We start from the raw sequence: 27,508 nt of genomic DNA, 5'->3' as shown, positions 1-27,508 counted from the left end.
GGGATGGTGTAATAATAGTCTGTGGTTTGCAATAATCTTTGGTCAGTGCAGCCCTTTGAGACTTCCGGTGATTAAGGGCTATACAAATTGACTTCACTTGACCTGATTTATTATTTTGATTAAATTGTGAACATTTTCAAAACTAATTTGATGAAACTAATCTATTTAGAAATAACTATAAAGGGGAAAAAAACGTGAATATTAATTATACATGAATTTGTTTCCAGGATCGAATAGTTTTACTCAATGCGGCCCACGACTCAAAATAGCTGCCCACCTGGCCAACAGAATTTTACACCCAAATATCCTAATGTGGCCGTTCCAACTTGGACCTACTGAAATTTATGGCATTGGTATTGAAATTTAACGCTTTTCAGTCAAAGGCGTCCTCTGCTCATCAACCTGATTGGTCAAGTTATGATGACTTGAGTGGGAGTAAAGGGATCAAGATGTGGATAATACCACGCAAAACACTTGAGATCTTCAAACCTAAATCGGGTTTATGTGCCATTGCGCTCCTTTCCTGAGTCTCAACGATTTGTTGTGGATCTGTTAAACCTATCCCTATTCTTTTTGATGATTATTTTGTGCTAATGTGACTTTCATGGATGAGAGTTGCAGCATGTTGAGACGTCTCAGATCCCGCAGCAGGAGTTTGTTCCCCGGCAGCCGGATTGCAACCTCAAGAGAGCCTGACCATTTTGTGGAGCTTACCCGGATCTTTGTCAAGCCATGGAATTCAATGCAGGTGGGATGTTTGTGTTGTTTTGACATTTAAAGTAATTTTTCATGATTATTTTTGAATATTTTGCTAAACAGAAATGTTGAAAAATTGACACCTGCAAAAGAACATTTACAGAGGAGTGCTGTGTTGATTCTATATATTGGGATCGTTTGATACCACATTTTTTCGGAGAGATACTATGACCCAAAATTGGGGTACATAATATTTTCTATCTGCAAATAAATAAAATTTTTAAGTTCTGGTAAAAACGTTTAAATACTGTTATTCAGTGCCTCCTAGTCGTAAACATTGTATTTATTTTAAAAAAAAAACAAACTATTGATTTGAATAATAAGCAAAAATACATGTACTTTCACACAAACGTGCATTTTTTTAATAATAGGTGGAGAAATTTGTAGTAATTTTACATGACCCTCACCTAGAGGGATCTGACATTTTTATATCACCCGTATATATACTAGGGTAACATTGTGCAGAATATCAAGGAAAATTTTAATCTATTAAAAAGAAATGCATACAAATGTTGAAAGGGAAAACAATTGTTCGTTTTATACCAAAAATGGGTTACCTTGTCAAAAATAAACCTCCCAAAAATGGACATAGAAAACATTAATTGCAATACTCCATTGCTTTTCTTGTAACCTATTTACCATAAATTCCGGACTAAAGAGCGCACCTAATAAGGGCGGCAGTGGCTCAGGAGGTAGAGCGCTCGTCTTGGGATCAAGAGATCGCAGTTCGAATCCCGGCTCCTCGGTGTTACATGTCGAAGTGTCCTTGGGTAAGACACTGAACCCCTAATACCCCCAATAAGCAGGTTAGCGCCTCACATGGCTGCACGGCCGCTATTGGGAAATGTGAAGCACACTGTAAAGCGCTTTGGGAAGTCTTGACTTGAAAAGCGCTATATAAATGCAGATCATTTCATTTCATTTCATTTCAATTATAAGCCGCACCCACCACATTTTAAGAGGAAAGCCGATTTTGTACTTACACAAGCCGCACCTGTATATAAGCCGCATGCGCCCACATTAAAACATGTAACACAATCACAAAATTAGCCCAGGCTTTGAGTCCCGCGATTGTAACTGAATATAAAGTACACAGTCCAAAAACCACAGCCGGCAAAATGAACGGAAAATTATACTAGTACTTAAGGTTTGATGCAGACCTGCACAGTCCGGGTACCAGTTGTAACTAATCCAAGGAAAAAAAGTCTATATTTCCATAGGTAAGGGTGGGAAAAATATATATCCACTATTGTCCGCCACGACAACAGGTCTCACTCATCTTTACCCCACTTCCCGTCAGCCCGCGTTTGCTCCACCCCTCTTTTTTAATTCGCAAAACATATCAGAATCCATCCATCCATCCATTGTCTTCTGCTTATCCGAGGTCGGGTCGCGGGGGCAGCAGCGTTAAAAGGGAAGCCCAGACGTCCCTATCCCCAGCCACTTCCTCCAGCTCATCCGACGGGAACCCGAGGCGTTCCCAAGCCAGCCGAGAGACATAGTCTATCCAACGTGTCCTGGGCCGCCCCCGGGGCCTCCTGCCGGTGGGACATGCCCGAGGGAGGCGTCCAGGAGGCATCCTTATTAGATGCCCGAGCCACCTCAACTGGCTCCTCTCAACGCGGAGGAGCAGTGGCTCTACTCCGAGTCCCTCCCGGATGACTGAGCTTCTCACCCTATCTCTAAGGGAGAACCCAGCCACCCTGCGGAGGAAACTCATTTCGGCCGCTTGTATCCGGGATCGAGTTCTTTCGGTCATGACCCAAAGTTCATGACCATAGGTGAGGGTAGGAACGTAGATCGACCAGTAGATCGAGAGCTTTGCCTTTCGGCTCAGCTCCCTCTTCACCACGACAGACCGGTACAGGGTCCGAATGACGGCAGACGCTGCACCGACCCGTCTGTCGATCTCCCGTTCCATCCTACCCTCACTCGTGAACAAGACCCCAAGATACTTGAACTCCTCCACTTGGGGCAAGACCTCCTCCCCGACACGGAGGGAGCATACCACCCTTTTCCGACTGAGAACCATGGCCTCGGACTTGGAGGTGCTGATCCCCATCCCGGCCGCTTCACACTCGGTTGCGAATCGCTCCAGCGAGAGCTGAGGAAGCCAACAGCACCACGTCATCTGCAAAAAGCAGTGACGCAATGCTGAGGCCCCCAAACCGGACTCCATCCCCGCCAAGGCTGCGCCTGGAAATTCTGTCCATAAAAGTTATGAACAGAATCGGTGACAAAGGGCAGCCCTGGCGGAGCCCAACCCTCACCGGGAACGAATCCGACTTATTGCCGGCAATGCGGACCAGACTCTGGCACCAGGCATACAGGGACCGCACAGCCCGGATAAGACTGTGCGGTACCCCATACTCCCGAAGCACCCCCCACAGGGCCTCCCGAGGAACACGGTCGAATGCCTTCTCCAAGTCCACAAAACACATGTAGACCGGACAGGCAAACTCCCATGCACCCTCGAAAATCCCTGAAGAGTGTATAGAGCTGATCCAGTGTTCCACGGCCAGGACGAAAACCACACTGTTCCTCCTGAATCCGAGATTCGACTTCCTGGCGGACCCTCCTCTCCAGTACCCCTGAATAGACCTTACCAGGGAGGCTGAGAAGTGATTCCCCTGTAGTTGGAACACACTCTCCGGTCCCCCTTCTTAAAGACGGGAACCACCACCCCAGTCTGCCAGTCCAGAGGCACTGTCCCCGATGTCCACGCGATGTTGCAGAGGCGCGTCAACCATGACACGCCCACAACATCCAGAGCCTTAATGAAGTCTGGGCGGATCTCATCGACCCCCGGGGCCCTGCCACCGAGAAGTTTTTTTGACAACCTCGGTGACTTCAACCCCAGTGATACGAGAGCCCAACCCAGAGTCCTCAGGCTCTGCTTCCCCAGAGGAAGACGTGCCGGTGGAATTGAGGAGGTCTTCGAAGTACTCCGCCCACCGATTCACAACGTCCCGGGTCGAGGTCAGCAGCGCCCCATCGGCACTATACACAGTGTCGATGGCACACCGCTTCCTCCCCCTAAGACGTCGGATGGTGGACCAGAATTTCCTCGAAGCCGTTCGGAAGTCGGATTCCATGGCCTCGCCAAACTCCTCCCATGCCCGAGTTTTTGCCTCGGCAACCGCCAAAGCCGCATTCCGCTTGGCCAGCCGATACCTGCCAGCTGCTTCCAGAGTCCCACAGGCCAGGAAGGCCCGATAAGACTCCTTCTTCAGCTTGACGGCATCCCTCACCGCCGGTGACCACCAACGGGTCTGAGGGTTGCCACCGCGGCAGGCACCGACAACCTTGCGGCCACAGCTCCGATCAGCCGCCTCGACAATGGAGGCGCGGAACATGGTCCACTCGGACTCAATGTCCCCCGCCTCCCTCGGGACATGGGCGAAGTTCTGCCGGAGGTGTGAATTGAAACTTCTTCTGACAGGAGATTCTGCCAGCCGTTCCCAACAGACCCTCACAACACGCTTGGGTCTGCCGGGTCAGGCCGGCATCTTCCCCCACCATCGAAGCCAACTCACCACCAGGTGGTGATCAGTTGACCGCTCCGCCCCTCTCTTCACCCGAGTGTCCAGAACATGCGGCCGCAGGTCCGACGAAACGATGACAAAGTCGATCATCGAACTACGGCCTATGGTGCCCTGGTGCCAAGTGCACATATGGACACCCTTATGTCTGAAAATGGTGTTCATTATGGACAGACCATGACGAGCACAGAAGTCCAATAACGAAACACCACTCGGGTTCAGGTCAGGGGGGCCGTTCTTCCCAATCACGCCCTTCCAGGTCTCACTGTCATTGCCCACGTGAGCGTTGGAGTCTCCCAGCAGTACGAGGGAGTCCCCAGGGGGCGCGCTCTCAAGCACACCCTCTAAGGACCCCAAGAAGGGTGGGTACTCCGAACTGCTATTTGGTGCATAAGCACAAATCATATGAGAATAAGTGTCTCAAATAAATACATTACAAAAATATACAGGTGCAAATACATATTATACATCGGTTACACATATTTACGAAGACGGTACACCAAGAGTTTTCAAAGCTTTAATTATAATATAACTTTCATCCCAAACCGTGCCTGTGAAGGGTAGTAAAATGCTGCTCGCAACACAGTAAACAGGTCGGTTAAAAAAAACATAACGTACTTGTAGAAACCACGGTAAACCGTCCTCATCTTCCTCCTTATAACTGACGTCATCAAAGTCGTCTTCCCCAGTATGGGAAAGAGACTTTGTCATATCAACGTCGCTCCCTTATGCAAAAACACACTCGCAAAGTGAAGTTTACGTGCAGTAGCTCTGTTTCCTTCTTTATCGGACTGCTCGTTTGCTTTTAGCTTGAAAGCTACGTCATGTGCCTTTCTTTTTGCAATTGCATAATGAGGATATGTCTACGCTAATTTAATATGAGCACAAGCTAAGAAGTTGCAGTCTTCCTTGGCGCATATATTCCACCGGTCTAAATCTTTCCTTTTGTATTCAAGCGCCGCTGGCGGCTGTTAGAAAAATTACATAAATTGGCCGCATCACTGAAATAGCCGCAGGGTTGAAGGTTTGGGAAAAAAGTAGCGGCTTATAGTCCGGAATTTCCGGTGTGTATATATATATATATATATATATATATATATATATATATATATATATATATATATTCGATGAATTGATCAGTGTTTTTAGATAGTAGAAAACGATATTGATGGGTTTTTTTGTTTTTTTTTGAACAAAAATCAAATGTGTTAATTTTGATGACTCCTTATTGTGTTGTGCAATCTAAAACGAATACTACAACGTACAACGAATCATACAAACTGCGGAGACTCAAAGTGAGCAAAATGCACCATTTTACACCTAATTTTTGCCCGGGGGGGGTGTACCCTTAGCAAGAAAATGGTGGACAATGTCAGATAGAAATGTTTCGACCTAAAAGTATTTTTTTAAATGCCTGTTTGTCAGTTTTTTTTCCTTTGCTTTTTATCTAAATTCTTTTCACCACTAGGAGGCGCTGAATCATGCCTCTTTTAAAGGTGGCCCAAGTATCTTTGTAATTTTCTGTACATAGCCTTTGAAGAATATACTTTTGAAGAACTCTGATGTACTGCAAGTTTTTAAAACAGTGTTTTGTGTCAATTGTTTTTGATTTTTTTTTCTCTTGTTCCCATTTCATTTTGTGAAGGATCTCAGCAAAGACGTCTACGATCTTTATGCTGAAGACGAAGATGAAGAGGAGGACGCATCCCCACCTCGAATGATGCTTTCTCCCGCAAAGCATTTTACCCTCAACATCAATGTTGGTGGAACTGTAAGTTTTAAATATATCTTTGTCTGACTTGAAAATTAGCAATTTTAGTTGACCTAACTGTCGTATGGAATTTACAGTAATTAGGTTACTACGTGTGTGTGTGGGTAAGCGTGTGTGGGTAAGTGTGTGTGTGTGTGTGTGTGGGGGGGGGGTAAGTGTGTGTGTGTGAGTGGGTAAGTGTGAAGCACATTGTAAAGCGCTTTGGGAGGTCTTCAGTGACTTTAAAAGCGCTATATAAATGCAAACCATTTACCATCTATTAACAAAACTCAATTATGTCTTTGTACAAGCCGCACCAGGATTTTTGCCACACGCTTAAACGGCCACAAAAATGAAATAATTCCCATCCAATTCTTACATTTTAAGCCCGGTGCAGACCTGAAGCAGTTTTCAGTTCTACTGCAAGTTGTTTTCATCACGTGTTTTTGGTCATGTGACCATTGAAGATGGCGATCACACTGACGAACGAACACATACAGTTTTAACTAATGTGGCAAAAGAAAACGCATATGAGGGCTGCATCATGTAAATTGTGAGACCTATGATTCCAAATCACAGCACAAGTGCAACCATACGATGAATAGTGCCATATTGAGACAGAGACGTGTCTCTTTGTGTTGTTCTCATTGGTGGTTGCCACGGGAATAGAGCAAATTGCATTTAGTGATTATTGTTCCTAGAGAATTAAAGGAAACTTCCTGATTTTGGTGGATGATACAGAAAGAGAGGTGTAGCGTTTTTGATAACTTCTACTCCTGTTATATTCAGATGTATAAATTGAGGACCTAATTTTGGGTGAAAAAAAAATAAAGAAATATAGTATGTTGTAACTATTTAATAAAGGACTCTCAAACATTTTGTTTTGCTCCTGTTATGTGTAATATGAATATTGTTCGCAAAACCATGGACTAATTTCTTTCCTGGGGTGTCATAAATGATTCAAGACGTCACCGCAGTGTGTTGGAAAAGAGCAGCTCATTGTTTCCCTTGGAACCACCACGAAAACAAGAATAAGCCGCAATGTTTAAAATGTAGCAAAAAAAATAGCGGCTTGCAGTCTGGTGTAAGTCTCTGCCTAAATCTCAGCCTTTTTTTAATCTTAAACTCTCGCTATACAATAAATATGCCATCCCCTGGTTCTTATTCACATTCAACTATTTACTGGATCCTAAAAAGATTGAATACACAGCTTTGGAGCCTTTTTAGCGTGACGGGAAAGTCTGTCTTATCTAAAATATTCTCTATTCTTAGCCACACCAATGTGCTAATGAATGACTTATAGTTTTAATTGCTTCAAAGTGGATAATGTGTGCAAGACTGCTTTTGGAAAGTAAGGCACCCGATAAAAGTCAAAGCAAGTCTTCTGGGGCCTATCCTAACACTGCAATTTACGGTAGTCTGTTTTCTTTGGGAGGTTTACTTTTGTGTATGGACTGCCACCTGCATCTTTTTCTATGACTTTTTTTTTTTTTCCAATTTGGCAGGTGTACCGCCTTCCCTACGGGCTAGCTGTCAGGTATCCAAAAACACGAATCGGCCGCCTGGCGACATACACAGACCATAACAAGAAGTTGGAACTCTGCGATGACTACATTGTGCACAGCAAGGAGTTCTTCTTCGACCGTGATCCCACCATTTTTCAAAACATCTTCAACTTTTATAGGTAACGAAATGAGAATTCAGTGGGACTGTTTGGACAAATATGGAAAAAAAGACAATCAAACTTAATCTTCTGCTTTGTTCCTTCTGCCAAGGACCGGCGTTCTTTGGATTAAAGATGAACTTTGCCCCCGTAACTTCCTGGAGGAGATCAACTACTGGGGCGTCCGGATCAAGAACAGCAATCGCTGCTGCCGCATCTCGTTCGAGGAGAGGCAAGATGAGCTCAATGAGCAGCTGAAAATACAGAAGCAGCTTATGGCTGAGGTGGGTCATCCTTATTGTCTTTGAGAATTCAGTTTACTGTTTCTAAGAGCAGAAATCGCCACATTGCAAATCCAAATGTGGATGTGAAATACATTAAGTTCCGGACAGCAAGCCGCTACTTTTAAAAGACTGCGGCTTTAAATACGGTGCGGCTTATTCTTTTCGCGGCAGAAAATACATTTTGCCTATCAACTGTAGACCAATAAACTCAATGAGTAGTTTACACAGGTCACTTTTTGGATTTCCTAAAGTGTGCGCAGTACAGAGGAAAACTTCAAACGGCTCTTTTCCATAAGGCATGCCGTCGAAATACGAAACCTTGTGGTAACGTCTGGAAACATTTATGTCAAGTCAAGTCATTTATTTATATAGCCCTTAATCACAAAAATGTCTCAAAGGACTGCACAGGATTACAATGACACAATTTCCTGATCTTAAACCAACATGCGGGCAAGGAACAACTCAAAACCTCAGCGTGAGGAAAAAGAGAAACCTTGAGAAGGGACCACACAAGTGGTAATCCCCCTTTCAGGATGACCAGGGTGAATTACATTTAGCATTACAATAAACAAACATAATAAACACTAGGTAACATGTTGAAAATTTGTCCGGAAAGTGCATGACAGCAACGATGCCCCCACCCTGCAAACTAGTCCAGAAAGTCTATGACGGCCACGACGCAGCTTCCCATCTCTGCCAGCTAGTCCATGCAGGAGTTGACGTGCTTTAGGTCAAACGCTGGTCCGCTGACTCATCTCAAATCGTTCTTCTCCTTCGTATCACCACTAGGCAGGCAGTCGGAAAAAGACAGGACAATACAGAATATGAGGTGGGCATCAATCTAAGCTTTGGAATAGAATGGTGTCTTAACCTTGATTTAAAAATTTACATTGAGGCTGCAGATCTTCTCTCTGGAGGCAGGGCATACCATAGGACCCGGATGGAGAACGCTCTCAAGCCTGCAGACTTCTTGGCTCTCAGAGTCACAAGTACACCGGCATTTTCCGAGCGCAGACTCCGTGCAGGAACATAGGGGGAAATCAAATCAGAGAAATAAGAGGGTGCAAGTCCATGCAAACATTTGTATGTTAATAAGAGAACCTTAAAGTCACATCTTAAGTGGACTGGGAGCCAGTGCAAGTTGGCCAATACAGGAGTAGTATGCTCAAACTTTTTGGTTTTGGTCAAAAGTCTAGCTGCCGCATTCTGAACCAGCTGCAAACTTTTTATGCTAGACATCGGGAGACCAGAAAGCAATACATTACAGTAATCAAGCCGAGAAGTATTAAACACATGAATTAAAACCTCTGCATCTGATTGGGACAGCATCGAGCGAATCTTCACAATATTATGGAGGTGGTAGAAAGCTATTCTAGTAATATTTTTCACGTGTGACTGAAACAACAGATTAGGATCAAATATAACACCTAGATTTTTGACCGAGTCACTATGGGTGATATTACATTTGTCTAGGTTCAGGGCAGTGTTTGAAAACAACTCACGACAGTGAGCTGGACCAATAATAAACATTTCAGTTTTCCTGGGTTAAGGCGCAAAAAATTAAGTGACATCCATCTTTGAATCTCAGTAAGGCAAGATTTCTACAACTTAACTGTCCAGTTGACGCCAGTGGCACATAAAGTTGAGTGTGATCTGCATAGCAATGGAAACTAATATTATACTTGCAGATAATGTCACCAAGCGGAATCATATAAATACTAAAAAGAAGGGGGCCAGGTACGGAGCACCACAGGGGACATTAGAGTGTTTAGAGGTCAGATTGCCATAGTTAACACAGTGCATCCTGTCTGACAGGTAGGACCTAAACCACGAGAGTACAGTTCCTGAGATACCAATGCATTCCAGAAGAACAAGTAATATGTTGTGGTCGACGGTATCAAAAGCAGCACTGAGATCCAGCAGCAGTAACATTGATGAGGCACCGGAATCTATTGCTAAGGGGAGATCATTGGTTACTTTAATCAGGGCTGTCTCAGTAGAATGATGTACCCTAAATGCTGACTGGACAGTTTCAAAGAGGTTATTTTCTGACATTAGGTCATTTAGCTGCTGTGCAACGACCTTTTTAAGTAATTTTGCAAAAAATGGTAGATTTGACACTGGCCTATAATTACCTAGGCTTTCTGGGTCAAGGTTAGATCGCTTAAGCGTGGGTTTCATGACGGCAGACATGAAGGCTACAGGAACAATACCCGAGGATAGCGATATATTAATATTTAAAATTGATGGTCCTAAGATCCCAAACAGATCCTTTACCAGTGAAGCTGGAAACGGATCAAGCAGGTAAGTAGTTTGTTTGGCCCTACTGACCATCTGTGTTAGACTATCAAGGGACAAATAATTGAAACTGAAGAATGTTTCTGAACAACCACCGACACGGTCCTTACCGAACACCTCAACACCTTTGAGGTAGGAAGAGGTTATGACGTCCTTCAAGAGTATTTTGTCCATGTTTTTGCAGGAGACGGGACATTTGAGATTGCTTTATTCAATATTTACCACATACTCACAATATTTCAGATTTTTTGCCCACAAATAAAGTCCTCAATTTATACATCCAAACTGAACAGCAATGAAAGTTGTTTATTGGAAAAAAAAACTACACTTTCCTTTACGAATCATCGTGTCAATGTCACGTCCCTTAAGTTTCCTTTAATCCCTGAGTAATGATAACAAGCGAAGGCAATTGAGTCCATTACTGCGGAAACCAACAATGACAACAACACAAAAAGACAGGTCTGTGTTGCAATTTGACACTACTCTTCACAGCATGATTGTCCTGTGAATCACTTGTGAATAAATATGACCTACATTTTATGTGTAATCACCATCTTGAATGGTCACGTGATCCAAAAACTGTCAACGTAAACAACTCGGAGCAGTACTGAAAACGGCTTAGGTATGCAGGTGCACGGCACCATTGGCGTTTTGCACCTAATGACGTAGACGGCAAAATCCCATCGCGGCTGGCTCCAGGCGTGAATCTTTCAATCTTCGGAGAAGAAGCGAAGGCAATTTGGTCCATTACCGTGGCAACCACCAATGACGGCGACACAAAAAGACACGTGTGAGTTGCAATCTGACACTATTCTCCACAGTATGATTGCCCTGGCAATGTCCTCTAGAAATATGGGGCTCACATTTTACATGAAGCGACCCTCATTTGTGTTTTATTTTGTCACAATTGTAAGTATCTGGTCGTAATTGTAATTACCATCTTGAATAGTCACATGATCCACACATGTGACGTAAACAACTCCAAGCAGAACTGAAAACGGCGTCAAGTATGCAGAGGCACGTTGCCATTTGGATTGTGCAGCCAAAGGCGTTGACACCAAATTCCCCCAGTTGGTCCCAGGTGTACGCCGGGCTTAAATAGTAAGAAATGACATTTTTTATGAGTTGCACTCTGTAGTCCGGAATTTACGGTAATCAATTTTAAAAATGGCAAGACATCAACACAAATTAGCATTCGTATAAGTGAATGCAGATAACAAACTTTAAAGGAAATTTCCAATGCGCTACGCATTAGCTTTACTTCATTGGCCTCACAAAGTCATCTTAAACCTTTCCCCACCAGCATTTCTGCAGTTTGTTTTTTGTACCTAATCTCCACGTTGACCCAAATCAGTGGACAGATGGTGTGAGGAGAAAGGATTCCTTCTTGGCACACTTGCCGTCCTAATTAAAAAGTCCTTTTCTAATGGTTTTTGTTATGGCATCCTTTCCTGTGACCTTTTTGATTAGATATTAATCCTTGCTTTTTTGTTTTGTATTGTTTTTACCAGTTATAACTTGTATAGATCTGTTTACTTGGAGAGGAATTTACTGTATATACAGTGCCTTGTAAAAAAGTGTGCATTGCAAAATTATTCAGCCCCCTTGCATTAATACTTTGAGGTGCCACATTTTGCTACAGTTACATCTTCAGGTCCTTGAAGTGTGTCTTGAAGGAGAATCAACGCCCGGGTTGCGAGACTAGATAAGCGAAAACGGCCGTTGGAGCGAAGCATTTGGGTTATTTTTTTGTTACAATACATGTACAGAACAACATGTATGTCCTTTACAATAACTATTGACAAAATGGATGAATTATGTTCTCATAAGAAGTGGGTTTGGTTTGAGAGAACAAAGCATTGGGGGTTCAGTGGAAAATCCCCCAAACTATTTCCTCACCCCAAACCTGTTCAGACTGGATTTTGCTGGAATTTATCGGCGGTCTTGCAAGATTCAAAGCCTATCCCCTCAACTGTACACTACTTTGATCAAAATTGAGATATAATGATGGAATGAATGGGTATATCAAGTAAAAACATCGACATATTGTCAGGTTCATCCAAAAAGATATTTTGTAAAATTCACCAAAAAAGGAGACTGAGACACAAATTTAGATATTCTCGAGGGGGAAATACAGTCAGCCTTTTTCTTTGGATGGCAATGCAGCATTTCTCCTAGTGGTTTATTTGTACAGACATTTTAGGATTCCAGTCAGGAAGCACCCCACAGTACAGGAGACCTCTCTGCATCTGCGATACCCCTCGACCATAGGGTCCTCCCTCACACTTCCCCAGGCGCCCAACCCCCTAAAGAGAGAGTGAAGTTTCCTCCAGCAAACAACAACCTTGCTTGGAACCAACTTGACCAGGACCTTGATAGAGTCGTAGAGGCCACTTTGGCAGGATCGGCCATGGAGCGTTTCGGTACAGAGGAGAAGAAAGGCAGCAAAACAGTCCAACAGAAGGGAAAAAGAGATCAAAAAGTTGAAGGGAAATCAAGGCTCTTAACTTGCAGTACAAACATGCCAGTCCCAGAGAGAAGGAGGGAATAGAAGACTTGACCACTGGACTTCGGGGACAATTGTGCAGACTAAGAAGGGCAGAGAGGTCTCGGAGACTGAGAAAGGAAAAGGAGGTCAAACGTGCTCAGTTCACTAAGAACCCGTACAAGTTCACCCAAACCTTGTTGGGGGGAGCAAGATCTGGGTGACTGACCAGCCCTAAAGAAACAGTAGAAAGTTTCCTTAAAGAAAGTCACAGCGATACCTTTTGAAGCCAAGCCTTGGACATCCACCCAATGATTGGAAGCAGCAAAACCCCAGAAGAGAAGCTTAACACTAAGGAGCCATCATGGAGAGAGTTCAGGACGTTGTGAAAAAAGCCCAGTCATCATCTGCCCCAGGACCCAGCGGTATGCCTTACAAAGTGTACAAGAGATGTCCATTACTTCTACAGAGGCTGTGGAAGCTACTGCGGAGAATTTGGATAAAGGGCATAATCCCAACATCTTGGAAGAGAGCGGATGGGTGCTTTGTGCCCAAGGAAAAGGACTCATCTGACATAAGCCAATTACAAACCATTTCTCTACTAAGTGTTGAATGTAAGATGTGATGGAGCATAACCATATCCCACAGCACATAAGGGGAATGATCACCTCCTTCTTCAGTAGATTCAAGTTTCGGTTCCAAACCACCCAGTTTACCACCCAGTGGCAAGACTTGGAGAATGGGATCTCACGGGGTGCACCATCTCCCCCATCCTGTTTGTTATGGGCATGAATCTACTCATCTCTGCCGCGGTGAAGGAGACCAAAGGGCCGATGACGAGGTCTGGCATATGTCAACCTCCATTGAGATGCTTTATGGACAACCTCACTATTACAACAGTAACCCTCGTGCAAGCAAGATGGATCCTGAAGGCACTAGACGAGGTAGCAACCTGGACTCGGATGAAATAAAAGTCTAGAAAGTCAAGAAGCATGGTGATCAGGAGTGGGAAGGTCACAAGCAGGTTTCAACTTCGAATCCAATTTACAGGTGTGGGTTGAGGGACGACCCAACGTGCAGGCTATGTGGTGGGACACTGGCGCATATTCTGGCTGCATGCCAGATTGCTCTTAGCTAGGGTAGATACCGCTGGCGCTATGACAAGGTCCTCGGTGCACTGGCTTACATCTTGGAGCAGGAAAGGCGGAAGAAGCACCAACCTCAACCCAGTCCAATACATTCCATCCAGTTCGCCAGTGAAGGGGAGAAACCAGCATCCTCCAAGAAGACCAAAAATAGCCTCCTGCAAACGGCACCAGTGTGGGAGATGAAGGTAGACCTGGGAAGGAAATTACACTTTCCCCAGGTAGTCCAAACTTCCTTGAGGCCAGACATCGTGATTTGGTCAGAAGAGGCTCAAAAAAATCATCCTGATTGAGCTAACTGTACCATGGGAAGAATGATGCAGCAAAGCCAATGAAAGGAAAAACACCAAATATCAAGAGCTGGTCCAACAGTGCAGGGACAAGGGATGGCAGACCTGGCTTTTCCCAGTGGAGGTCGGGTGCAGGGGCTTCCCAGCACAGTCTGTATGGGACACATTAACAGCTCTGGGAATAAGTGGAAGGGAGAGGAAGGCAGCTGCCAAAAGGGTGGGGGAAGCCGCGGAGAGAGCCTCTTGCTGGCTCTGGAGTAGGGGAGAGGAGTTTAGCTGGGGCCCAGGAGAATATGGAGCCCATCCCAGCCATCTCCGGGCAGTGGGCAGGGGACACCCTGAACTGGTTGCCGGCCAATCGCAGGGCTATATATATATATATATAAAGTAAATAGTTATTAGAATATGTCAAGAACAGGAGGAGGACCCAGATGTGTGACGTTGCTCACACAAGCTTTATTTTACCGGAAATGGGGCAGTCATGCATGTTGACCCAAATGCCAGTGATTCGGCGATCGTTGGGAGGAAGATGTAAGGCATCAGCCTGGCGTGTAATGACAGGAAGCCAGAGGCCGACGAGATCGACACCAATTGCAAGAGCAGATACCGGACTGATGGGGTCGATACCGGACAGGACAGACAGGATTGATATCAGGCACTGGAGTCTGATAACAAGCAGGACAAGATAAACGGAATCAATACCAGACACTGGAGATCGGAATTAAACAGGACAAACTAGACTGGAACGCTACCAGACACTGAAGATGGATATCAATCAGAACAAAATAGCCGGGAACGATACAGGAGATTGATATTAAACAGGACCAAATTGGCGGGAACGATACCAGACAGGAAACACAAGCAGGAGACCGGACAGAGTCAAAACCCACGTCTTGCGGGTGCAGAGGTTCGTTGACGGACTGACAAAGGTTGAGTGAGAGCACTGAGCTCAAATAGGAGGGAAGCCAATTAGTCTTAGAGCTGCAGCTGGCGCCAAACGGGCGGGGCCAATTCGGAGCCACGGGCAACCTTGACAGAATTATGATGTGATGATTAAACAAAGAAAGCTAGAGATAGAAACTCATACTGGCATGACGTCATGTGTATTGACACATTTCAAAATGTTAGCAGTTAATCTTGCACATCGAGAGACTTCCTTGCAGAACAGCTGGAATTCAGTGAGGTCGGATGGAGAGCATTTGAAATGACATCCTTGATTAGATTCATGACAAGAAATTCTAGATTCTAGCTCAATATGGGGAAAAAATGAATCTCGTTTGAAGAGGGGTCACTGTACTGTAATTGACTGGAAAATTTTGGCTCATAGTGCACGAAAATTCCATGTTGTTCAGGTGGACCTGGTGGCGATAGTGGAAGACGAGGCCTTGTATGAAAACATGATCTTTGGACGCACCCGCTGGAAGATCTGGAACATGATGGAAAAGCCTTTCTCCTCCGTTTGCGCCAAGCTGATGGCTGTCGCGTCCTCCATGTTTGTCCTCATCTCATTGGTTGCCATGACGCTGAACACCGTCGAGGAGATGCAGTACAAGGTTTGGAGTGACGAAAAATTGTTTCTTTTTTTTGTAACACTCATATTTTTTTTAATGACTCATTCAGTGTTGGACACGTTACTAAAAACAGTAATAAGTTACTAGTTACTTCATTAAAAAGTAATTATATTACACTTCAGATTACTGACACCCAAAAGTAGCACATTTCTCAGAAAGGAACAATCTAGTCACAGATCACTTTATTGGTCAAATAGAAGTAGAACCCTTAAAACTGCTTTAAAATAGCCTCACTTCATATTTCTTGGCTTTGGAGATCTTGAACTTACAAACTAACGCTTAGCCGAAACACTTCGGTTTCATTGTCTTTGAGCTTCAAACGACTTCAAGATCTCCTCCGTTTCTGGGTGCTGTAAAAAAAAAATTTTTCTCAAGCATATTTTAAAAAGAAGAATAAAAATACCATAAGTCGGCACACTTTTACCGTCAATTATTTCCTCACTTTTGCCCCATTGATTTCCGGCTAGTTGATCGTTTCTGTATAAGCCACATCCCGGTCCCCATGAGCGGACTACCAGTCGCTACTAGTGACACACAGCCAAATATGCTCATATGAACTGACCCCTGATTTCATTATTTTATAATTTTAACTACGGCTTGGATGTGAGTATGTATGTATGGTAGGGAGAATATCTCCAAGAGGAGAAATTTAGCGTTCTTGTACTCTGTGCTTGGAACTGCCCCATAACTGTATTCAGTTGTACTTTGTATGTAAATATGAACTTTTCCACCCTTCCTTAATGTTGCAAGTCGAGTGAGGGTTATACTGTATGTTAAGGAGGAATATTTGGTAGAGTACGTTGTAATTCATAATCTGCTTTTGATAAGAAGCGGGGGTAACATACCATGTTGTAACAAGATTCTCATCTCATCTCATTAGCTACACTGCTTATCCTCAGTAGGGTCGCGGGGGTGCTGGAGCCCATCCCAGCAATCATCGGGCAGTGGGCAGGGGACACCCTGAACTGGTTGCCAGCCAATCGCAGGTCACACAGGGACGGACAACTCATTCGCTCATCATTCACACCTAGGGACAATTTGAACCGACCAATTCACCTGACATGCATGTTTTTGGAATGTGGGAGGAAACCAAAGTGCCCGGAGGAAACCCACGCAAGCACGGGGAGAACATACAAACTCCACACAGGAAGTCTGGAGCTGGATTTGAACCCACGCAGGAGGTTCTCAAGACATGAACTGTGCCGCACAAGCGCTAACTACTGTGCCGCCGTGCTGCCCGTAACAAGATTTAAGTTACAAATATTTTATTAATAACGCGCGACAGTACTCATTACCAAGAAAGGTAATTGCGTTCCAGAAACTAGTTCCTTTGTAACATGTTTGTCCCAACACTGCTCAAAACACAGCCGCTGTAAAATGTGAGATAAAAAAAATATTGTCCTTTAAAGTTACCGTATTTATTCGTAACAGGCCTACTCAAATTTGTGGAACAAAAGAGATTTTCCCCAGTGATTTAGAACCCGAATCGCGGGTATGAGATAAGGCTTTTGTTTTATCCCATTATCACACTATTTTGAGTCATGGTACCAGAGACGCATGTAAGAGAATAGAGAAAACAGAAGAGGGAGATAGCAAGATTAAGGAAACAACTCTTTCGTGTATCTAATGAATCTGAATTTGAAGGAAATTAAATAAATACATTGTAAATTTTATGTTGGTATTGTGTTAAAAGTTTACGTTGTCACTAAATGATTTTAATTCTGGCCACTCGTATTCAACAGCGTTTACTTACAATGTTTAGTTTGAGCTTGGAAAAAATAAACCCTTTTCAATAAAAAATTAGGAATTCACGTTATTGCCCAAAAAATACGGAATGTGTTTTTCTGACTTAAAAAAAAAACAAAAAGAGTCTGATTTTGCGTTCCAGACAGCATCAGGGCAGCTGAGCGGCAGGTTCTACGGCGAACAAGTGGAGACGTTCTGCATCGCCTTCTTCACCCTGGAGTACGTCCTTCGCTTGCTGTGCACAGCCAGCATCCGAAGTTTCGTACGCAGCGTCCTTAATTCCGTCGACCTGATCGCCATCTTGCCGCACTATTTGCAAATGGTCCTGGAGTGTTTTGATGAAGGGGACGCCCATGTCCACGCTGGGGACATAGAGGCCATGTCACGTGTTGGAAAGGTTAAATGTATAGCATTTTTATCTTTTATTTAGAGGTAAATACAATTTAGGATTTATTGGTACCGATTGCAAAACCTCATCCATGAAGCAACACTAAGTAGTGGGGGCTCCCTCGATGTGTGAACAAATCTATGATCAAAGCGACTCCTGACATCTAATGGTGATTTTTCAAACTGAAATTATGCCAAAAGGCTTGATACTTACTGATGAGCTGCGCCAAACCCTTAATTTATTTTTACGTTTTGGCTCTCAGGGACGATGCTGCTGGCACTGAATGAGTTAACATCAGAATTCTCATTTGGACACTATAACAAATCACTCAGAATTAATGCATCTTACAATTACAACTCACACCAATGTAGGTATGAATCATGAATCTTTTGATTACTTGCTAACACTTCAGCGATTTGAATCCTTATTACTAATACTGTATGGACATCTACATTGGCTTGCAAAACTATTTGGCCCCCTTGAACTTTGTGACCTTTGGCCACATTTCAGATTTCAAACATCAAGATATAAAACTGTAAATTCTTGTGAAGAATCAACAATAAGTGGGACACAATCATGAAGTAGAACACACTTTATTGGATATTTTAAACTTTTTTTAACAAATAAAAAAATGAAAAAGTGGGTGCTCAAAATTACTCAGCCCCTTTACTTTCAGTGCAGTAAACTCTGTCCAGAAGTTCAGTGAGGATCTTTGAATGATTCAATGTTGATCAAAATGACTAATGACTAGATGATAAATGGAATCCACCTGTGTGTAATCAAGTCTCTGTATAAATGCACCTTCACTGTGATAGTCTCAGAGGTCTGTTTAAAGCGCAGAGAGCATCATGAAGAATGAGCAACACACCAGGCAGGTCCAAGATACTGTTGTGGAGATGTTCAAAGCTGGATTTGGATACAAAATGATTTTGCAAGCTTTAAACATCTCAGGGAGCACTGTGCAAGCAATAATATTGAAATGGAAGGAGTATCAGACCACTGCATATCTACCAAGATCGGGCCGTTCCCCTAAACTTTCAGCTCATACAAGGAGAAAATTGATCAGGAATGCAGCCAAGAGGCCCATGATCACTCTGGATGAACTGCAGAGGTCTACAGCTGAGGTGGGAGATTCTGTCCATAGGACAACAATCAGTCGTATACTGCACAAATCCAGTCTTTATGGAAGAATGGCAAGAGGGAAGCCATTTCTTAAAGATATCCATAAAAAGTGTTGTTTAAAGTTTGCCACAAGCCACCTCGGAGACACACCAAACATGTGGAAGAAGGTACTCTGGTCAGATGAGACCAAAACTTTTTGGCAACAATGCAAGACGTTATGTTTGACGTAAAAGCAGGACAGCTCATCACCCTCAACATACCATCCCCAGAGTCAAACATGGTGGTTGTAGCATCATGGTTTGGGCCTGATTTTCTTCAGCAGGGACAGGGAAGATTGTAAAATTGATGGGAAGATGGATGGAGCCCTATATAGGACCATTCTGGAAGAAAGGTGATGTTTAAAGGACGGAGATTTGTCTTCCAACAAGACAATGATCCAAAACATAAAGCAAAAGCTTTGGGATGGTTCACCCAAAAAACAGATCAAGGTGTTAGAATGACCAAGTCAAAGTCCAGACCTCAATCCAATTGAGAATCTGTGGTAAGAACTGAAAACTGCTGTTCACTAACGCTTTCCAACCAACCTCACTGAGCTAGAGCTGTATTGCAAGGAGGAATGGACAAAAATATTAGTTTCTCTATGTGCAAAACTGATGGAGACATATCCCGAGCTGTAATCGCATCAAAAGGTGGCGCTACAAAGTATTAACACAATGGGGCTGAATAATTTTGCACACCCACTTTTTCGTTTTTTTGGGGGGTAAAAAAGTTTAAAATATCCAATAAAGTGTGTTCCACTTCATGATCGTGTCCCACTTATTGTTGATGCTTCACAAGAAATTAGTTTTACATCTTTATGTTTGAAGTCTGAAATGTGGCAAAAGGTCGCAAAGTTCAAGGGGACCAAATAGTTTGGCAAGTCACTGTATCTAGGTACGTCAGTTTTCTCTCTAGGTAGCTTTGGCACCGCTCTTCAATAATTGCTGTATTTACTATGTTTTCTGGCCTTTAAGGCGCACAAGTGAATTTCTGGCAGATTTGTGGTATTTAGGTGCGCCATGTATTCTGCAAAATACAGTATATTTAAATAATTTTGCTATAGTTTTTCACTTTCTTCTCTGTAGTTGGGCCAAGTTCTGAAAATCATGCGATTAATGCGGATTTTCCGCATCCTGAAGTTGGCACGTCACTCAACAGGCCTCAGAGCCTTTGGCTTCACGCTAAGACAGTGCTACCAGCAGGTCAGGTTCCTTGAAGTGCTTTCCTGCTCCATCAGGTAATATATATATATATATATATATATATATATATTTTTTTTTTTTAGGTGGGCTGTTTGCTGCTTTTCATCGGCATGGGGATATTTGTGTTCTCGGCAATGGTGTACACCGTCGAGAGGGACGTTCCAAACACAAACTTCACCTCCATGCCCCTTGCGTGGTGGTGGGCCGCTGTGAGTCAATATTCTTCCATTTCTTAACACAATTTTAATATTCCTTTTTGGGGCTCATGCCAATATGCAGATTTAACTCTACTAGTCACATGATAGCTCAACAACAGTAAATCCCTTGTTTTTCACAGTTTCCAAAAAGGTCCAGCGATTGTTAAAACGAGCAGATTAGAAACCTTTTTGTATTTATTAAATGCCCTATTTTACATTGAAACCAAAGAACAAACCCTATTTGCAGGCTCAAGCATGTGTTTAACAAATAAAATTATTCTATTTTTAACATTTTTTCACATTAACTTTTGTTGATATTTTTCTAGAACAGAAATGTGGCATAAAAAGAGAATTACAAATACAAATACTGTACTTAATAAACGTTTTTTTAACCGTCAAAAAAAAAGATCTTGCTTCTATACTGCATTATTGATTTAGGGCTCTACCCCCTTTTATACTTTAGATCAGGGATGTCAAACTCTTTCACCGGGGGCCACATCAGTTTAAAGGCTGCTGGCGAGGGTCTTATGTAACTTTTAAATATCTTTGAATTTATTACATATTCATGTCATAAACATTAATGACACATCAGAGGGATATGACTGTGTGTATAAAAAAATCTTCCTGGACATTTGAGAACTTTTTTCAATTCCACTCGTTGGCTTTGATATGGAAACACTGTACAGTATTTCAGTGCTGCTGAGAAATCAGTCAGCAGATATCAATGTTAACAGGCATTGTGGGAATTGTAGTTTTTGGTCAAAACAGGCTTGAAGCGTTTATTCCTAGTTTCTCCCATTTTAAGCCCCTGCAGGCTACATTTGACGTGCGTGTCATGTGTTTGACACTCGTGCTTTCAGATGATAATTTGTCGCCATCTTGTGGGCGTTGTTGGAGAACAAAATGTGGCGTAAAAAAACGCTTTTACCTTCTTTGAGCATGTAGAAGTCCAACTTTGTAAGCAAAAGAAAGCCTCTTCCTCTTTAGCCTTTAGCTGCTATTGTGGGCCCAGAGCGTTTTTCCTGACGTGATGGCTTTTAGAGAAACTCAAAATAAAAATGTGTGCGTACATAATGCAGGTTCATTACGCGTTTTTACGTACGTGTACAACTAAGACCGCGTACAGGCAGAAACGGGGCATGGTGACAGTTAGGCCAATCAGAATGAACAACCGAATGCAGGATTAAACTCTGCAAAACCACGATACAGCAAATTACCTTGTTATTAGGGCTGCAACTAACAATTGTTTTCATAATCAATAAATCGATTATTGTTTTCAAGATATTTTTTCCTTGTTCTAATTCAAACATTGAAGTTTATGATGGAGAGAAAAATATAGCATAAAACAGTAAAAAATAAATCCAAGTGTTTGTCAATTAACTTGACAACAAAAATACCATAAAATTGGGACTATAAGCCACGACTTTTCACCTAAGCTTTCAACCCTGCGGTTTATGCAATGATGCAGCTAATGTATGCATTTTTTCTAACGGCTGCACGAGCGGTAAGAGTATCACACGTGGAATATATGTGTAGAGGAAGATGCAAGTTTAATATAACTTTAACAAGTCAAGTCGTTTATTCGTATAGCCCTTAATCACAAACAGTCTCAAAGGACTGCACAGATCAAAGACTATTGCAAACCACAGACTATTATGACACCATCCCCTCATCTAAAACCTACTTGAGGGCAAATAATACACATATTATCAACATAAACTATAGATTTTTTATATGCTATAGAGTAGAAGTGTGTTTTAAGCTTAGATTTAAACATTTCCACTGAGGTTGCAGATCGAATCACAGGGGGAAGAGAATTCCACAGAACCGAGGCCCGGATGGAGAACGCTCTCGAACCTGCGGATCTCTTCTTGGCTCTTGGGATTACTAGTAGACCAGAGCGAAGACTCCGATAGGGGGAAATTAAAATCTGAAAGATATGAGGGAGCAAGTCCATGCATGATTTCGTATACTACCAACAGAACCTTAAAATCACATTTTAAGCTAACAGGTAGCAAATGCAGGTTAGCTAAAATCAGGGTACTGTGGTCAAACCTTCTTGTCTTAGTTAAAAGCCTTGCTGCAGCATTTTGTACAAGCTGAAGGTTCTTGATTTTGGACTTCGGGAGACCGCAGAGTAGTGCATTACAGTAATCGAGACGGAAAGTAACAAACGCGTGTATTATGATCTCTGCATCTGACTGAGACAGCATAGGACGAATTTTAGCAATGTTGCGAAGATGGAAGAAAGCGGTTCTAGTAATATTCTTCACGTGTGTTTGAAAGGACAGATCGGGTTCACTCTGGGTGATATTACATTTGTCAATGTTCAGAGCAGTTTTTGAGAACAAGTGACGGCATTTAGATGGACCAATAACTAACGTTCTGGTCTTTTCAGAGTTAACGCGCAAGGAGTTGAGCGACATCCACTCTTATCTCAGTGAGCCAGGCCTCCAAATATCCACAATTTAGTGTGGCAGATTCCTCCATTGGAAGATATAGTTGAATGTCATCTGCGTAGCAATGGAAACTGATATTATACTTGCGAATAATATCACCTAATGGAAGCATATGCTTCGTGCAGGAGTTTTTTCTCTCCACTTCTGCAGCACTTTATGTTGAAAATTGTTAACTTTGTTTCATGATGAAACAGCCAAATCCTACAAAGTTTAAACTTTCAGGCCCATTTTGTTTGTAATGATGCAATCTTCAATAAAGAATTCAAAAAAATTGTAAAAACGTTTTTTAAAAAAACGGTCTTGGCGTCATCTGCCAGACCAAACAGGTACTACTACTACTCGCTGACTCAACGGTATGGTGTGAACTCTTATTTGCATTAAATTAACGTACTTAGTGGCTCATAAACGACATTAAACAAAGAAACGTTGAGTTCATTATTTGCCAAGGCTTTTAATAACAGATTATAATCGATTAGTTGCTGCAGCCCTGTGTATCATGTTTAAATGTTTTTGTTTGGCGCCCGGAATAAATAGCTTGTCCCCTGAGCTGTAGTTTGCTCACCCGCGATAGTGTGTGGATTCCTTAACATTAAAGTAAAACATCTTGTCTTTTTGTGTCCAACGGCACAGGTCAGCATTTCCACAGTGGGTTACGGTGACATACTGCCTGAGACCAACCTGGGTCGCATCCTGGCCTTTGCCTGCATCGCCTTCGGTATCATTCTCAACGGCATGCCCATTTCAGTCCTCTACAACAAGTTCTCCGACTATTACGGCAAGCTCAAGTCGCAGGAATACGCTGCCGTCACCAAAGCCCGCGGAGATTTGCGCTTTGCACGACGGGCGGCAAAAAAGTTTGTCGAATGCTATCAGGATGCCGTCCAGTCCAAAGCGCCCCCACAGCAGCGTCAACCAATCGGCACAGCAGGAGAAACTTACCTCAGTCATGGCCACCCTGGCCGGTGTTGGGACTAACACATTACACAAAGGCTCGCGCTCCTGGAACTTGCTTTTCCCGGTAAAGCATACCTATCAACCTCCACGGCCCCATGCCCGTACAAACTGTCGTATTTCCCCTTACAAAATAATCTTAAACCATATTTTTTTCCCCAGAATGATGCATGATGGGAAATCCCAAGGCGGCAGACACATGTGCAGAGTAGCATCAAACCGCTCGCTTCCTTTGCGACGAAAAAAAAACGATAGAGATGGAGGCTACCGCGGCGAACTCGTTTGACTTGATTTGTCGTTTCGTTAGAGTCGGTGTATACCGGATGGTACCCATAATTGACAAATGTGTTTTTCCGTACAGATTTCTTTGTACGTCGTACCCGTCTTAAAATGCATACGAAATCTACTTTGTACGGGAAAATCGCACAGGTTGACAGGTATGGTAATGAGTACTGAAACACGTTATTGATCAAATTTGGTAACCCAACTGCCGTAACATACCAAGAATTACAACAGTTTCTGATTACTAACTATTACTCTTCTGCTTACAATGAAATGTACAACACCCACCTGCTCAGTGTTGTTTATATTTACCTATAAAGTACAACTGAATACAGTTTCTGTGGCACCATCATGTTTATTTGTATAGCTCTTATTTAGAGTACGAGGACAATGAATTTCTCCTCATATTCTCCCTACCACAAATACATTTTTTATATATATATATATATATATATATATATATATAATATGCTCTCATTCAAGCCATATTTACAACTTAAAAAGTAAATAGAGGGTCAAGTTTATGTGCACATATTTGGTTGTGTGTCACCAGTAGCAAATGGTGGTAAGAGTGCGAAGAAGGGGGGCCCGGCTTATAAAGGAACAGTAGTAGTAGGGCAAACATGAGCTTAGAATTTGCGGTAAAAGTGTGTGGAATTGGTCTTTTTATTTGTAATATTACTGTTGCAATACACCAGGCCTGGAGAAAAAAAAAAACTTATTGTACAGCCCCCAGAAATGGAGATTTTAAATTACCGTTAGTTTAAAGCACAAAGACAAAATGGAGAGTGTTTCAGCTAAATGTTCATTTGCAGGCTGTCAAGATTGCACAGGGCAAGAAATATGAAGGCTTCACTGTTTCAGCAGGTTGCTGTACAGGGCATTTATTTTAGGTGGCAATTTTACTAAGAGGTTAGGAGGTCATGTATAGAGTAATTTGTAACTAGATAGTTTCATAGTAACGCACTAAATTTGGGGTCAGTAATCTGGGGATAACGGAATTACTCTTTAAATGAAGTGACTAAAAATTGTTTTTCCGTAAAAAGCCCAACACTGACATCCCATGGTCCTGATTTTCCATTTTCTACTTGAACTTCTAAGGCACACGGGTCAAACTCCCGGCCCGCGGGCCACATCCGGCCCGCCGTGTAATCATATATGGCCCGCAAGACCATTTTACATTGTTATTAATGACCCGGCAATATGAGCTACGTCGTCTCATCCCTGGACATCATATTCTGACGTTTTAGTCACTGTACCTATTCCTTCATATATGACGTATATACCAGGGGTCGGAAACCTATGGCTCTTTCTATTAGTACCTATGGCATAGAGAAATTTAATTGCATGCAAATTTTCTCCATCTCATTCAAAACGTGAACCTTGTATCCTGTTTGGATACACGCAAAGCCAAACTAAAGCTGAATAATAAAAGGGTACTCCTGCAGAATATATAGGACACATTTTCACTACGATTTACAGTCAAAGTGTCATACAACTGTCTGTACAACGCTTAAGAATCCTTTATATAAAAGCTCACTATATAATCTGTGTTCAGTGTTCAGATACTTTTTGATGAATCCACGGAACGAATTGTAAATACACCAAAACACCGGAAGAGAACTTAGTTATTTGATTGGCTGAGTGGAGCTATGCAAAAAGTGCAAGCACTCCCTCCAGTCTCTCGCCCTACTCCGTCTGCGCCAAAGGTAAGCACATCAGGCTCCCTGTTCTCAGAATGTGACGTTTTTACAAAATAACTGCTTTCATCTGGTTTTGAAACCAATATGTATAAAAAAAAGGGTCAAAATGAGTTTAACCGATCTTGAGTAATAATTAAGTTAATATATACATTGACATAGGAGCAAAGGAATTTGAATGTTATTTTAATGTTAAGTTGTTTAAGTTAAGTTCTAAGTTGTATAATTTAACAACATATTTAGAGCAAAATAATAAATACTGTATAAGTGATTTAAGGTTTAAATTTAATATTGTCTTTTTATTCATATTTGTGTTCCAACAACATTCAGTTTAAGTGTGTTCAATAAATGTTTATCCTGATTGGCCCGACACCTTAAGTGTGTTTTGAATTTTGGCCCCTTGTGCAATTGAGTTTGACATCCCTGTTTTAAGGGATTGGCAGGGCACTCGTATGATGCGGCAGGGGTAAACCAGTGAAAGCTGTCGGGCCCTGCTGTTGAACAGATGTGTGTTGTCACCCTGACCCGAGTAAAATGGCCGCTTTCTTGTGTCCCGTTTTATCTGGAGGTGAAAGCATGATCAACTTGGGTGCCGAGGTGCTTGGGCATTTGAGTTGGCCACGGTCCAAAAATTTTTGTATTTTTGCTACTTTTTCCTTTTCTTTGTTTTTATGTATGTGTTTGTCTTGCTGTTGGTCACATCTCTCAAGGGATATTACCAGGGTAGATAGATACTGGGAGTTGTGATTTTCTATTTTACCACTGTATTTTACATCCTGTAAACTATGATGACATGAAAGGGAAGAGGTTTATTCACTGTTAAGTCAAATTACAAATATATAGTAAAATAACTACTTTTTTGTTAAAGGGACAGTGTTATCCCACACCCCCTCGTGGTATAAGACTTCATTAAGTAAACCTATATGATATAAGAAACAAATGAACTATTTAGAGATTCATTTTTCTCTACTCAGTTTGATAAATAAGCATTCATTTGACATATGGGCATCACCTATTCACGGAGACCTGGCTCATTTCGAGGACACCCAATGCTTGCAGGGGGGTAGCCAGACGCTCTCGAAATTGCGTTCTTACACTCGTAACGGAATCCTGCCAATTTAGTCATACTTTAGTCTAATGACAATAAACAGTTAAACAGCAATTCTATGTGTATATTAGTAAATTTATAGCTGTTTTGTCACAGCTGTATACTCTGGCAGTAAGGACGTGATCTTGAGGCAAGTTTAACCCTTGGGGCTTCTATGAAGGGGCCTCACAACTTCTTGTGCTTGATTCTCACCCGCATTAACAGAGATAATCCTGTAAACCTAACTACTAACAAAGTTTCGACAGCCTATTTCTTTTGTAGAATCTCACTTAGTATACCTCTAACCGCAACTAATGTAAATTGTAGTTTCTCTGAAAGTTTCAAAATTGTTTTCATTTAATTTTAACTGTCTCATGATTTTGGATGAATTATACAAACTTCAACTAGGCAATTGAGATTCAAATCACAAAACATTTTCTGGGAGGCTAATGAGAGTGAAGCACATAGCCAACTGGGTTGGTCATTTTGTGGCTCTATAAAAATGATGGTGATAGTTATATAACGATTGTGCTAAATCGGACTAGAAGAAT

General features: G+C 42.4%; 1 protein-coding gene across 2 annotated transcripts; it reads left to right on the top strand.

The window, feature by feature from the left end:
* The first annotated feature begins 512 nt into the window (after positions 1-512).
* On the top strand, positions 513-26,048 carry kcnv2a (potassium channel, subfamily V, member 2a). 2 transcript variants are annotated; one of them, XM_088356202.1, is made up of 9 exons: positions 513-748; positions 5,944-6,069; positions 7,554-7,732; positions 7,824-7,995; positions 15,566-15,766; positions 17,673-17,927; positions 20,165-20,316; positions 20,365-20,490; positions 23,568-26,048. In XM_088356202.1, the coding sequence occupies exons 1-9, from the start codon at positions 605-607 to the stop codon at positions 24,172-24,174; spliced, it is 1,962 nt and encodes a 653-aa protein (XP_088212328.1). In that variant the 5' UTR covers positions 513-604; the 3' UTR covers positions 24,175-26,048. The 2 variants fall into 2 exon arrangements, with proteins under 2 accessions (XP_088212328.1, XP_088212329.1); XM_088356203.1 differs by having other exon boundaries at positions 20,165-20,281; positions 23,568-24,051.
* The last annotated feature ends 1,460 nt before the right edge of the window (positions 26,049-27,508 follow it).

The sequence above is a fragment of the Urocampus carinirostris genome, chromosome 16 (assembly GCF_059441175.1).
Source record: "Urocampus carinirostris isolate Australia breed hairy pipefish chromosome 16, RoL_Ucar_1.0, whole genome shotgun sequence".
Lineage (NCBI taxonomy): Eukaryota > Metazoa > Chordata > Actinopteri > Syngnathiformes > Syngnathidae > Urocampus > Urocampus carinirostris.
The sequence above is the reverse complement of the archived record's forward strand: the minus strand, read 5'-3'. Positions and strand labels throughout refer to the sequence as shown.

What these genes read in the sequence shown, in the direction of transcription:
- kcnv2a (XM_088356202.1), top strand. Translation starts at nt 605, where the DNA reads ATGGATGAGAGTTGCAGCATGTTGAGACGTCTCAGATCCCGCAGCAGG. An exon ending in TCGAGGAGATGCAGTACAAG is followed by an intron (nt 15,767 to 17,672) that starts GTTTGGAGTGAC and finishes TTTGCGTTCCAG; the next exon opens with ACAGCATCAGGGCAGCTGAG. An exon ending in TTGCGTGGTGGTGGGCCGCT is followed by an intron (nt 20,491 to 23,567) that starts GTGAGTCAATAT and finishes CCAACGGCACAG; the next exon opens with GTCAGCATTTCCACAGTGGG.